Here is a 15,227-nt window from a genome sequence, read left to right on the forward strand (position 1 = left end):
TAATGGTTAGATGTATCACAGAAGTGAAAATAAGGCAAATGGATATGAAAACAAAGACCTCTCTGTGTTCAGTTAATGCTGAATGCTGCTAGTGTTAGCTCCTTCGTTTTTTTAATTTGTCCTTTCTATTCCTTTCCCATTGCCACTGCCTTAGTTTTGGGTTCTCCTTATTACCTGGAACATTGCAATAGGCTAATAACTAATGAACTTCTAGTCTTACCCCTTTCCAGTCATCCTTGAAATGGCTGCCTAAGTAAATTTCCCAAAACATAGTTCTGATCATGTCAGTTCTTTGCTCAAATATTTTTAGTGGCTTCTTGTTTCTTATATAAATAAAATTAAAATTTCATAGATTAATAATTAAGGCTTTCTTCTGGCTCTAGTTAGTTGGAGCTCTGTTTCTGCTCATCTGGATTATCAGATCACCTTTGAACCCATGTAGCCTTCCCCTACTTCAGAATATTTGATCATGGACTTACTCATCCTTTTGGAATTTTTCTGTTTTCAACTGCTGAAATCTTTCTTGTCTTTCCTGACCCAGCTCGGGTGCTGCCTCTTCCTCGAAGTACCACACGATCACTAATCTAGAGCTGGGAGGGACCTCTGAGATCATTTAGTCAGTCCTCTCATTTTACAGAGAAAGGCAACACAACTTTCCCACCTTCACACACACACAAGTACCAGAGCCAGGATTTGAACCCCAATGCTCTGTCTTCCATTTTATTAGTATCTTTCATGTATTACATTGCTTTTCTTTGTCCTTTCAGATTCAAGTGATTATTCTGGGCAGAAATTGCATGATTTTTTTAACCTTTTCTGTTTCTACAATTTTATTTTTCTTTTTTTATAGATATTTGTAAAGATGTCTTATTGTCCTCTTGCTGAGAATTTTAGAAGGGTAAAGAACTATTACAGTTGTTATCTTTGTATCCTAAGTACTTAAACCTAGGCCTCATATTTAGGCACTTAATAAATTTTTTTCACTTTGACTGGAACATATGATTTTTGTCAAGCATCAGGGTAACTGTTCATTATCTAATTTTATTGTAATGTATACTCACAGGTTTTGGGTCCTGCTCCTAGATGGTGTTCATTCTTAGACAACTTGACTGAAGAATTAGAAGAGAATCCAGAAAGCACAGTTTATGATGATTACAAATTTGTCACCAGGAAAGATCTTGATAATCTAGGTAAAAAAAAAAAGTTATGGCCATAAATGTTTATTTTGTTTATTTTATTTCACTTTTTCTTTGTCAAGTTTTGAATATAAATAATTACTGACAATTCCTTGATATTTTGATGTGGGCAGAGAATAAATATATATTCTCAGCTGAAATAATATGCTTTCCTGTATATAGTCATGTCTGTTATCTTTTCTAACAGAGAACAGTAGTACACATCATCAGAAATGAAGTTCTTATACCTGGCCTTGGAATTCAGCCTTAACTTTTTTGAAATTATATTTAATAGCTATAGTTAACATTTTTGTTTATTCTTAAAATGTTTAGTTCATGCTCTTTTCTTTTCTTTTTTTTTTTTTTTTTTTTTTTTAAACATATACTGTAAAATTCCCAGTGACATCTTTCCCAGAAGAACATGATAGCCAGCAAAAACAAAGGAATATTTTGGCTATATCTGAGAATATGAAGGTGACTTCTATCCATTGTTCACCACTTCTCTTCCCTTGATAGGTGGAAAGCACCCTTCACCATTCAGTCTCTGAAACCACTATTGGTTATTTATCTGAATTTATTTATTCAGAGAAGCCTTTTAATAGTATGAATTTCCATTCACATTATTTGTGTTTATTATTGTATTTTTTTCTTTGTCTTATGGTCACAATGTAAATTGTTCTTCTCGTCCTACTGAAGCTAATTTTAATTTCATTCCCGAGGTACCAATCATTTTAGATTCTATAATAGGACAGGGTAACTATGGACTAAATATTTATTCATACTAAGAATATCAAGGACATGCTCAGGTAGATTCTAGATGACACCTCTCAGATCCTTTAAGGCAATAATGTTAAACTCAAATAGAAGTGGGGCCACAGAACCATACAAAATGATTTCTAAAAGTTGCATATTAATTTAGGAAATCACATTACTATTATCTGTGTTTCATTTAATTTCATTAATTTTTAAAAATATTTCCCAATTATATTTTAATCTGATTCAGACTATACCAAGGAGTGCTATGGACCACATATTTGACATTTCTGCTATAAAGGATATCCCTGCTTTGGGGGTTAGACTTAAGATTTTAATTACTGTAATTCTATTATTTTTAATAGAGCTTAGTTAATATTTTAAGGTTTTTATTGTAAATACTTGAAAGCACATTGGAACTTAAAAAGAAAAATCTGTGCAAGTAGGGAGTGATATGCCATCTGAGGAGAACAAGTATTAAAACACATCATTAAACTCAATTAAGTAATATCTTTCCTGTTGGTTATAAGATAGCATATTTTTTTACCTAAAAAGCAAGCAAACAGAAAAAATACCCATCACAAACACAGAATAAAATAAAAAAAAAATCTGAGCTCCTAAATGGTAGAATTCAAATACTGAATCCCCTTTTGTTCATGTGTGTTTTAGTTATTTTAGCTATGAAAGTAACAAAATAAAATGTCACTCAGCATCTCTGAAGTGCCACACTGTTTTCTGCATTAAAGAAAACATATTTCCTGACAAAACTATAGGTAGAGTAAAAATGGAATAAGTCTTTCAGAATGAGAAAACTTGAGGATTCGTTATCACAGATTTGAACAAAATTTCATTTCTTTTGTATGAATGTCTTAAAAATAATCTGGTGGGTAAAACTAGAGTAGCTATTAGTAGATAATTAAAAGCTATGTTTTAATCACACCTAATTTTTTAGCATATCATTTTTCTTCTTTTACAATTTGCATTTTCCTTCTTTCTTTCCTTCCTTCTTTCCTTCTTTCTTTCTTTTGCAGTTGGGGTTAAGTGACTTGCCCAGGATCACATAGCTTGGAAGTGTTAAGTGTCTGAGGTCAGATTTGAACTCAGGTCTTCCTGATTTCAGAGCTGGTGCTCTATCTACTGCACCTACTAGCTGCCCCATCTTCTTTTCTTTTAATTCCAGAATGATAAAAATAGACTATTTTATTTTCTGAGTGCTAAATTTGAAAATATTGGCTGACTTAATATTGGATACTTTTACTGATGGGCTAGATCAGTCTTTTATTGCATTTTTTTGGAACTATTCTAAAAATATACAAATCTATTAATAGTTATTTGTTTAGGACTCAGTCTCCCTCTTTCTCTCTTTCTCTCTCTTTTTCTCTCTCTTTCTCTCTCTCTGTAAGTATATACATATATACATATATGTGTACGTGTGTGGGGGGGGTGGGGGGAGAGAAAGAGAGAGAGAGAGAAAGAAAATGTAGGTACTACTCTGCTCATTTTAAGCGTTAATTAAAGGAAGTATGTATTCATTCTTTGTAGGAGCAGGTGACAATGAATGTAAAACACTACATATAATAATTATACTTGATTAGCTTTGCTTGACTGTTTTTTTCCTTTTTTATAAGAGATGACTTTTTGAAGGTAAGTGGTGGGAAGGACCATTTATGTGGTGTTTTAAGGTTTGTAAAGTGCTAACAAATATCTATTTTTATCTTCACAATATCCCTGTGGGTTATTGTACCCGCTTCTGTGGATAAGGAAACTAAGGCAAAAGAAGTTAATTGATTTTTCCTAGGTCACACAGCTAGTTACATGTCTGAGATTAAATTTGAACTCAGGACTTCCTGGCTTCTATATGAAAAGCATCATTTAGGATCTGCTTGAGCATGTCTAATGAAATACAAGGAGCTCACTTCATGAGACCATCCTAATTGTCAGGGAGTTCTACCTAATACAATAAAAAGCACTACTTCTTTGCAACTTGTACCCAAATATGTATCCATTGGTACTTCTCAGTAACCTTTAGGATTTGGGGTCTATTCTCATCACTATGAAAAAAGCGCAAAAATTATAACTAAACCTTAATAATTCTCAGTATGAATAAATAGTTAGTCCAATGCTACCCTTTTTTCAATATGGCTGCAATATACTATCACTGTAGATTAGTGATGTAGGGAACATCTACTGAGAAAATGCCCTTTTCCAATGAAAGTCAAGACATTCTTTGTAAATTTTAGTTGTAGAAAGTTATCTGTCTAAAATATTGAGAGGTTAAGCAATTTTCCCAGGGTCATATAGTCAGTAGCTTTCAGAGGCAAAACTCAAATATGACCAGCTCTTCCCAGCAGTTGTTTGTCTTCATTTCCCAGCATGGTATAATAAACAATGTAAAAATAAAAGATAGTAACAAAATTTTAACTCTTAAAAAAAAGTAATATGCATTTTGCCTTTGTATCTAAAGGAAAAAAAATCCCTATTACATTAAAATCTCTTGGGATAATTAGAAAAGCAAAAGCAATAATTTTTTGTTCTCATTTTCCTCTTATTTCTGAGTTTTAAGAAATGGTAACAAATGTATTGTGACGAGATTAAACTTCATTTTCTTTAGCCCATGCACTTTTTAGCATCAGCCTTCTTTATCTTCTAATGCTTTCTGTTGGTCAGAATTTAGCTTCTTTTGGGGAGCAATGGTTTTTGTGTGACAGAGAGACTTCTTATCACATGGCTTCATATTTATATTCATTTAAAGGTTTAAATAGAGCTGATCACATTACCACTGGGAAGAATTAGGTACTCTGGTCAAGGGACAGGATCCATCATCATAGGATAGATTGTACTATCTCCTATAGTTTGTATAAGCTATACTTTGTACAATTTTGACAACTTAAACCAAAACTTTTTACTTTTTTCTTTTCTTCTTTTATTTAATATTTTCCTCAATTACCTGTAAAAACAATTTTCTGGATTGTTTTTGTAGATTCAAACAGTGCAATGGGATTTTCTCTCAATTCTCACAATTGAATAATATTTCCTTACAAGATAACTTGGACTACACCCATAATTGAATAGAGAGAGAACTGAGCTAGCTCCACAATTGAATCACAAGATGAAATCAGTTTGGTTCACTAAGTTTCCACAGTTAGCCACTTGATATCTTAATCCCCTCAATTCCTTCTACAGGCAGTTGGAAGACCAAATTAGGTAGCTATTGCAGAAGTCCAGGGAAGAGATTATGAGAGTCTGAACTAGAAGTGTCTCCATGTGAATGAAGAAAAAAGAATAGATGTGGGAGATGTGAAGTTAAGCATGATTAAGACTTGGTGACTAATTGGATGTGGGTGGTGAGGGAAGAAAGTTTCAGTCATAACAATAATTCAGATCTTGGTGACTAGAAAGACAGTATTGTTGTCTGTAGAAAAAGTCAAGTTTAGAAGAAGGGATGAGCTTGGGAAGAAGCCTAAAAGATTTTGGTTTGGCCGTGTTAATTTTTTGTGGATGATGGGGCAGATGATTAAAAATTCAGATCCTTATTTCAAGAGAGAAGATTAGAGCTAAATATGTAGATTCTGTAGTCTTCTTTGTAAAGTTGATCATTAAACTTTTGGTGATCAGATGACTGAGATAAGTAGAGAGAGGAGAGGGAAAAAACTGAAATCTGAACTTTAGGGGACAGTTATATTTGAGGCTTAAAAGAAGATAGATGCATTTAGATGAGTAAAAGGAACAAGGAAGAAAAGCCTAGGAGGCTTGTCACAAAGCCTCGGAGAAAAAGGATATTCAGGTGAGGGGGTGGTACAGAATGGTAAAGACAGAAAAGCGCTTCAGATTTAGTATCTAAGAAATGATTATTAAACTTAGCATAGCTTTAGTAGGGTGACTGGAGCAAGGGCCAGATTACTAATAGTTTAGATAGAATGGGAGAAGAGAAGGAAGAGGCAACAGATAGAGACAAAACTTTCTGGGAGTTTGATGGTGAAAGGAAAAGGAAAAGATTGCCTCTGGAGTCAAATGCACACTCTTCTATTTCTCATTTAAGCCTTTCTGGGTTTATCATACATAATTCCTTTCAGATACTTTATGGTCAAACCAAACTGGCCTTTTTCATGTTCCTCACTTTTCTCCTTGCCTTTACATCACTTCTTTTTCTCAGAAAGTTTTCCTGCTTTCCCCAAATGTAGTTCTTAGAAGCCATCATTGCTTAGCACAATTTTCTAAATGATTTCCATAGCTATTAATGGACCTCAACCTCTCATTCCATCTCTTTTGAATTACCTAGTATTTATTTTGTATATATTTGAATGAACACAGATGCACACACACTCCTTGAGAGAATGTAAGATCTTTGAAGATAGAGACTTTAATTTTTGTTCTTGTTGTATCTTCAGTGTCTAGCACAGAACAAAATAGGCTTAATTCTTGTTGACTGATTGACCCAATTAGCATGGTTTTATTTTTTATTTTTTTTATCAGTGTTCAGTTTCATGTGAAGAGAGAAGTAGATAGTGGGAATAATGGAGAGTTAGATTTTTATCTTGTTCACTTTCAAAACTCAATAAATGTGATACTTAAGCAAGTCATAGACATTCCGTTTTAAAAAAAAATTTTTTTTAAATCATGACTAAAGTATTTGTTAAAAAGATATGTCTTGCTTATCCCAAAGTACAACATCCTAAATTCTACTTAACTCAAGATGATTTATTTTTACTATTACATTTGTTACTTAATATTTAAAATAATTAATTTATATTAGTGGGATGAGGAACATGTAGAGCTTTTTAATCTCCTTTCATATAAAGGTTTAGTAATGTTTATGACTAATATAAAGTAAATGAATTAAAACATATAGCAGGATTTGTGGTATTGTAATCAAATTTAGATGAAGTGTTTTTATCTTGAGTGAATTTTTTTATTCCTCCTAGGTCTTACACACCTCATTGGATCACCTTTACTCCGGGCATATATGCATGGTTTTTTCATGGATATAAGACTTTATCATAAGGTAAACATATGATTAATATGAATTCAAGTAGGAAACTATGAGTGCATATGTATATATTATATATTTCCTTCTACATATTTTCATAGTATGCTATTTTAAAGAATGTCTTTGCTCTTTGAAGTTATACCTCCAATGCTTGTTAGTTATGTTGCTTGTCTTTAAATTTTTCTTGTAAAAAGGTGAAATTGATGGTAAATCCATTTGCTTATGAAGAATACAGGAAAGATAGAATTAGACAGAAGATAGAAGAAACTCGTGCACAAAGAGTCAAATTAAAGGTAAATATTCCCACTTTTGAAGTTTACTGAAGGAAACATTCCTTTTTTAAAACAAGATTGTATTTCACAACACTGTATTATGTGGGTTTTTATCATGTAGTATACTGCTTGTTTTTGTATAAGACATAGAATTGACATCTTTACAAAAAAAAAAGTATTTATTATTTTATATAGGAGTCCTGTGGCATAGTGAACAGGACTTCCTGACTAGATCTGTTGCTCCATATATTATGCCACCTAGCTGAATGTGCTTATTTAAAGATCATATTTTAGTTTTGTGGATGGGTATACTTTCTAGTTAATATCTATTTGTGACATTGGAAATCTGCCAAGACAAGATGATTTTAATTCATTCTAAGAATATCTGATAGTCCCTATGAGTTTTCACTTTTCCCTCTTCTCCTTTCCCCTTTCTCTTCCACCCTTCCTCTCCCCCCTCCCATGTTGTTATTGTTTGTTTACACAATGGACATTTCTTATTTGATATTTTAGTACATTTGTCTTTGGCCATGAGAAAAATTTCCAAGACTACAAACAATAACTGGTAGCTGGCCTCTTATGCATGTTTGTAGATAAGAAATTTTTGGCAAATTGTTATTCATCATTTAGAGGAAATAGAAAAATAATTTATGTTTTGAAGTTGTTTCAAGATGTTCCTATTTCTCTTCGCTCACAATTTATTAGTTATTAAAATATTACATGGGATAGAATGGAGTAAATTTTTTAAACTTAATTTCATACTATAACCTAAAAAGCTGAATTAAAAAAAAAGAGAAAAAAAGCAAACATTTCATTTATTTATTTATTTATTTTTAAGTAATAGCCTTTTATTTTCAAAGTATGTGCAAAAATAGTTTTCTGCATTCACCCTTGCAATGCCTTATGTTCCAAATTTTTTCTCCCTCCCTTCCTTCCACCCCCTTCCCTAGATGGCAGGTAATGCAATATATGTTAAATATGTGCAATTCTTTTATCCATATTTCCACAATTATCATGCTGCACAAGAAAAATCAGATCTATAAGGAAAAAAAAAGAAAAAACACAAAGCAAGCAATTGACAAAAAAGATGAAAATACTAAGTTGTGATCCACATTCAGTCCCCACAGTCCTCTCTGGGTGTGAATGGCTCTCTCCATCAAAAGTCTGTTGAAATTGTCCTGAATCACTTCATTGTTGAAAAGAATCACATCCATCTAAATTGATCATTGCATATTTTTGTTGTTGCTGTTTACAATTTTCTCGTGGTTCTACTCACTTCACTTAGCATCAGTCTCTCTAAGTCCTTCTAAAATCATTTTGCTGACCATTTCTTATGGAACAATAATATTCCATAACATTTATATACCATAACTTATTCAGCCATTCTCCAATTGATACGTATCCACTCAGTAAACTAATATAAAGTTCTTAAGCAAACATTATTTATAACAAGATAGTGGACTAGAATTTTCTCTGATCTTCCCAACCTCTTAATCTCCAAAATAGATATTGTACCTAATCATTAAAGGAAGCATTATTTAAAGAAATGGGAAATTCTCAATAGTTTTCCTTTTTGGAAACTCGAGAGTTCTGAAGAGGATGGCCTCTCTTGCCTCATCATGTGTTTCAGACCCATAGTCTTATGTTAGGCTATATTCAGCTTCTTCGAGTTTGTCCTGTATCTTGGACTACCAAATTGGGGAAGAGGAGTAAGGTCTTTTAAAACTTTCAACAAATCTTTTGGAAACTTATTTCTAAAATGTGGTGTGTCAGGACTAAACTAATTCCTGCTGTAATCACCAAGTAATAATTACCTTTATTATAAAACTTGTTCCCTTAAAAGCTGTCTTTTTAAGTTACTAGAAAAAGGGCAACATGAGTTAAAGTTCATTTGACACACAGTTTTGCAAACATGATCAAATTTAACTTTTCATTGTCCCCATGTAATCTCTAAGAGTTCCTGATTTATGGAGGAGGAAGAAATTTCTGCCATGGGAATTTCCTATGCTAATGAACTCACAGATGCAAATATAGTTTCCTTAAAGCTAATTTTAAGTGTCCATGAAATATATTTTAAAACATTTTTATGCTCCTTTTTCAATTAGAAACTGCCCAAAGTTAACAAAGAACTGGCTCTCAAGTTAATTGAAGAAGAGGAAGAAAAGCAGCGGTCTGTTTGGAAAAAGAAACTTAAGGTAAAATTATGTATGAATGAGGGCAGTCCACACTGGATATTGTTTTAAAAATTATGTTCCTTCCAGAATACATTAGATAGTGAATTTATCATTAGAATGTTAAGATTTGTTTTCTTTGCCAGTAGTCATCTCTTCCTGGATTTTGGACCTAGACCAGTCATTTCTTTTGTGATTATATGATCAAGTTTTCATTGTAGAAAATAAAGAAGTTTTCCTTTAATTATCTCTCCTTGATCTATTTTCCAGGTCTTTTGTTTTTCCAATGAGAAATTTCACATTTTCTTTTTTTTTTTTTTTTTCATTCTTTTGATTTTGTTTATTGTTTCTTGATGCCTCATAGAGACATTAGCTTCCAAACTTGCCCAATTCTAATTTTTAACAATTTTTTTTCTTCAGTTAGCTTTTTATACCTCCTTTTCCATTTGTTCAATTCTGCTTTTTAAAGTAGTTTTTCTCTTTAGTGGATTTTTTGTGCTGCTTTTGCTGTTTGGCTTATTCTGTTTTTTTAAAGGTAGTATTATAAAGTGTTATTTTTCTGTAGTGTTATTTTTTTGCTTCCTTTACTAAGCTGTTGACTTTTTTCCATGATGTTTTGATATCATTCTAATTTCTTTTTCTATTTTTTCCTGTAGCTGTCTTATTTGGTTTTTAAAATCCTTTCTGAATTCTTACATGACTTGAGACCAATCCACATTTTAATTTGAGGCTTTGCATGTAGCTCCTTTGAATTGTTATTGTTTTAATTTTGTGTTTTTAGATCTTCTCTCTCACCAAAATGGTGAGTTTCTTTGATTAGACTCTCTTGGGTTATTTGCTCATTTTTTCTTCTTTTTTTTTGAGTTTTAATTTTATGTTAAAGTTGAATTTAGCTTCAAAAGTGGAGGGGATCAGGTTTTTCATATTTTCAGAGCTAGCAAGATTGGACTGCAGGGTGAGAAGTGCAGGAAAGTGGAGCTTCAATCTCTTAGTTCTTCTAAGGTATTATGATCTAAGGAGAGGTATGGTCTGTGCTTTTGTCTGAGTGACCATGAGCACTGTCTTCTGCTTGGAATTGCGACTAGGATCCCCATTCCTACTAGTGCTCTGGGACTACCAACTAGATCATTCAGATATGGGCAATACAACAGATCCCACTGCCAGCAAAGAATCCCTTGTAATCTTTTGATCAGTTTTTCAACCCGCTTACTGTCTATGGGCTCAGAACTCCAAAAATCTCTTTATTCTGATTTAGTCACCCCTCAGGGTTTTCTATGGATTTGCAAAATTCTCCCTGCACTAGTTTGCTCTCCAATCTCAGACTTTCTTGCTAACCTTTTAAATTCACTGGGGCTGTCAGATTGTTTTACCCCATTCTTTTATTGGTTTTGCCTCTGCAGAATTCATTTTGAGGCATTATTTTAATGTTGTTTGAAGGGGGATATAGGAGAGTACTGGCGAATTCCCTCCTAGCCTTTATTCCATTATCTTTTCACTATGTATATTAAAAGTCTTCTTTCATCAGGTCAGTAATCATTGATGAACAGTTGAATGTAGAGGCATTTTCCATATACTTAAAGCTTACCTCTAATTTGACTATTAACTGTTTTTTGATTGATAGCTCTCTTAAGTGGAGCACAGAATTTCATGCATTGATAAACTGGAAGGTACTGAATCTAACTTAATTTCTTTTGGGTGTCTAAAGGTAATCATGATATCAGATAGCTAGAGTTTAGAAGAAGTATTATGGTATTGTGATTATAGGACAAGATTTGGAAACAGAAGACCGGCTCAAATTCTATGACTTTGTGGTTTACTGCCTATATGACTGACCAAGTTCTTTCCATCCTCTGTAAATTTGTTGTTGTTCTGCAAATTGTGTGATTGAAATGGATTCTTTAGTATCCCTTCTAGTGCTAAGTGTTATATTCCTGTGTGCTTATTCAGTTTTTGTGAGTATATTTTATAGTTTTTCTGGTCTTTCCTTATTATGATCTCTAATTTCTTTTCTGTCTCAGTGTCTTAGCCTTAAGCAGTGCTCTTTTTAAACCACTAATTCCATATTTTTTAATTGTCTGGTAACTCATAAAACCCATGCTTGTTAGAACTACAGAATTCAAATAGGATCTGAATGGAGACCTATCTTCAGAGGACCATGTGGATTTTGTGAAATCTGTTTTTTGCTACTGAGAAGTTTTCTGATTTCTTTGTGATAATCTGAATTAGTGATCTGGTCAGAACTACCTAGCTTTATTTTTTTCCTACCACAATGTTTTGGGTTTTTTTTTTCTTTTTAAAAAAATGATAATCTTTATTTTTATAATGATCACTTTGTTACTTTCTTCCCTTACTGCATAATTACTGTAACCAGTTAATTGTCCTGTGGTAACAGAAACTTCTTATCAGAAAACCTCATATTATATAATCTTGATTCAAAAACATAACTAGTTCAGGTTGACAAAATTCTTTAATTGATAAAATACTGCATGTTGTTCTTGAGGAAGATTGAGAGATGTAGACTAGATAATAACATAATTAGATGGGTTCATAATTAAATAGATGGCCAATTTTAACATTTGCTAATGATAAAAATTTCATTATGACAAGAGATCTCTGGTAGAATACTTAAAAGAATTTGTGTTATTAGCCTTATTCAACATTTTGAAAAGTAACTTTGACATGGATAGAGATGGCATGGCTTATCAAGTTTGCAGGTGATATGAAGCTAGGAAGACTCACTACTACAGTAGATGACAGAGTCAGGATCCAAAAGGTCCTAACTGGCTAGAGAATGTTACACTAGTATGATGAAATTCAGTAGAGATGACTAAGAGCTTAAATTTGGATATATGTCTCCCTCGCACAGAAGTTTGTCTGAGTAAGTTTTGGTGATTTTATTTGACTTCAAACTCAGCAGGGCTCAGCTCTGTTGGTGGGACAGCAAAAGCTGCTAAGGTTATGCATAAATAAGAGCACAGCTTCCCAAGGATAAAGGAGATAATACTCTTTCTACATTAGATCTCTTCTGTAGTATTGTGTTCAGTTCTGGCTGCTTCAGTTTAAGAAGGACATTGATAAGTTGGAGAGTATCCATGGAAAGGCAAACAGTGGTGAAGGCCTTCAAAAATTAGTGGATGTTTAGCTTAGAGAAGACTGGTAAGTTTTTTCTTATCAGATATTTGAAAGTTGTCTTTGTAGAAAAGTGATTAGAACTTGCTCTTTTTGACTCCCAAGAGCAGAATGAGGATCAATAGACACTGCAGAGAGGTCAGTTTAGGCTTGATGTCAGAAAGAACTTCCTGTTAGTAGGACGTTCTAGTTAGTAGGAAGTAGGAAAGGTGGTATCCTTGAAAGGTGGTGGTCAGTTCCTTCATCTTGGGGATTGTTTAATGGGGGCTAGATAAGCTATGGTGGGGATCCCTCTCAGCTATGGATTGGACTAGATGACTGTTGAGCTTCATACTTTCAAGTTCTGTAATTCTTTGATACTTTTGTTAAAGTATACTTTTGCTTCTCTTTTCAATCAGTTTTGACAAATTCACTATTCCCAGTTTTTTAGTGTTAACACTTTTTATTCTTATTCTTTTATTCTGTTTGCATATCTTTTGTGCTTTGAACATTTTTTTCTTCTAAAGTCAAATAAGTTACTTATAATAATATATTCCAAGAATTCTAAAAGTCTATATTCAGCCTTTTTTAAGTGAGTAGAATTTAGATGGAGTTGACCCAGAAATGCTGCTGTGACTTTTTTCTGCTATTAGTTTTTATAACACTCTATTCCTTGAGCATTTGCAAAGATCAGTTGTTATTTTAGTTTATGTCTTTATAGTTTTAACAGGTCTATGGATTTAATTTGTAGGTGTGTTTAATATATATTTAAATATGCATATTATAGAGTAACACCCAACTATTTGTCATGTAAATATTGTTTGCCAGCAACCAGAGCTTCTGGGCTGTTTGCTTTGCTTAAAGTATTCAGTGTGATTTTAATGCCTGTCAAAACTAAACAACTATAATTGGGACAGGTAAGTGGATAGAGCATTGGCCCTGGAGGAAGGAGAACCTAAGTTCAAATCCAGCCTCAGACCCTTGAATACTTATTGAGAGATTCTGGGCAAGTCACGTAACTTTGATTGCCTCACCAAAACCAAAAACCAACCAAAAACAAAAAATTCTACCAACTGTAATTAACACTAGAAAGTGTTATTATCAACTCCTCAAAACTAAATTTAAATTTGGATGAATATGCTATCATATTTCTGAAGTATAACATCATCAGGAGAAAAATTTTGTATTTCTTTGTCCTTAGCAACATTTTTTCTATTTTGTTGTGGTAGCCTTTCAGACCTCAGGGGAAGGACCACTCAAATTGAGATTTCATTTTAGTAATTGTTTGCTTTGTGTACTTTTCAGCCCTGATGAATAATCAGAGGTTAGAGCTGTGAGGAACCTTGAAGATCATTTAATTAATTACTTAGTTTTACGGATGAGGAAACTGAGGCCTCCGAATGTTGTGACTTGGCTGGGGCCCCATAGCTAGCAGAACTGAGGTTGTCTGGCTCTTCAATTTAATATTTTTCCTGCTGTATCCTTGTAGTTTCATCTTCCTATCAGCTCTATCCTGGTGGTCTAGACTTAAGAGAGCTTTATAAATTGGGTTGCCACAAGTTCACTATAATGAATAATTGAATACTATAAATGTATTTCCAGTTTCTCTAACAGTAACTCATTAAAGAAATTATCTGTCTGCTTGTTTGTAGTTTGAATGGGGGATGGTGATGAAGATCTTAGAAATTCTTTTGTTCTACCATCAAACAGCAAATCTTATCCAGATTTTTTGCATATTACGAGTAGTATTTTATGCAGTGTGGTCTGCCATAAAAAATTCTAGTGTAAGATATTATATTGGCTTGTGCTTTTAAAAAAAAATAAGATTGAACTTTATGATAGCTTGCTAACCCAAGTCAGTTCATGAATTCAGAACTAGCAGTGCTAATGACCCAGAAAAATTCTATTGATGTTCCCCATTCCCTATGAGAATCCACTGTTTTTGAAAGTCCTCTAATGATAAATGTATATCTCTGTATATTAAAGAACTTTCATTTGAGATTTTAAACAATAGATAAAATACACTATTTCTTAAGTGAGAAATTAAATCTGCAACAGATCATTAGCTCTGCCTTTGAATTCTGCTTTTCAAAACTCTAGAAGTTTTATTAGTGTTGGTAGTACCTCCTGATCTGGGATATAATCTTTTGGAAGACTGTACTGTACAGTTTTGCTGGAATTTTGGTCCATTTGAAACTTAATAATAAAGCAGTAAGATGAACAGAGAATGTGCTTGGGTGTGACTCTCTATTTTTGTTCCCAAACATTGCTCCTGTCACTAGGAAATTACTAAGTGACACATTTGAGGGGTAAAATAAGTGTACACATGATAGTTGTTATTGAGTTAACAATTTCAGCCTGTGTGACTTGTCCCACAACTCACATGGGCATTCTCAAATTTTCCTGTTTCTGTGAGGACACCATTCCTAGTCACTCAGTCTTGAAACATCTATGTTATCTTCCTTCTACCTCAACATCTCCAACTCCATACAAATGGTTACACTTCAGTGTGATTTGAATCTGTCCATTCCTCCCCATTACAAAACTGTTGGTCTATTTTAGTCTCTTAGCTATTTTTCTAAGTTTCTGTGCCTGTAAAATGTTTATGACACTTTCAATACTATCCCAGAGATAGTTGTGAAGATAGCTATATTATTCTTGTTGTATAGATAAAATAGGATAATATATCTGTAGCCTGCTACATAAATGGTAGATATAATAATAATAATTACTATTTTAATAATACCCCCTTTAGGGGCAG

The 15,227-nt window shown here is 33.0% G+C and overlaps 1 protein-coding gene across 1 annotated transcript in view; it reads left to right on the forward strand.

Moving 5' to 3' along the window:
• Positions 1-15,227, forward strand: part of NOL10 (nucleolar protein 10) — a 108,102-nt gene that overhangs the window by 71,358 nt on the left and 21,517 nt on the right. Inside the window, exons 14-17 of the mRNA XM_051976190.1 lie at positions 1,064-1,190; positions 6,851-6,930; positions 7,110-7,208; positions 9,293-9,382. Coding sequence (XP_051832150.1) covers positions 1,064-1,190; positions 6,851-6,930; positions 7,110-7,208; positions 9,293-9,382 — 396 coding nt within the window. The remainder of the gene's footprint in view (positions 1-1,063; positions 1,191-6,850; positions 6,931-7,109; positions 7,209-9,292; positions 9,383-15,227) is intronic.

The sequence above is a fragment of the Antechinus flavipes genome, chromosome 2 (assembly GCF_016432865.1).
Source record: "Antechinus flavipes isolate AdamAnt ecotype Samford, QLD, Australia chromosome 2, AdamAnt_v2, whole genome shotgun sequence".
Taxonomy (NCBI): Eukaryota; Metazoa; Chordata; class Mammalia; order Dasyuromorphia; family Dasyuridae; genus Antechinus; species Antechinus flavipes.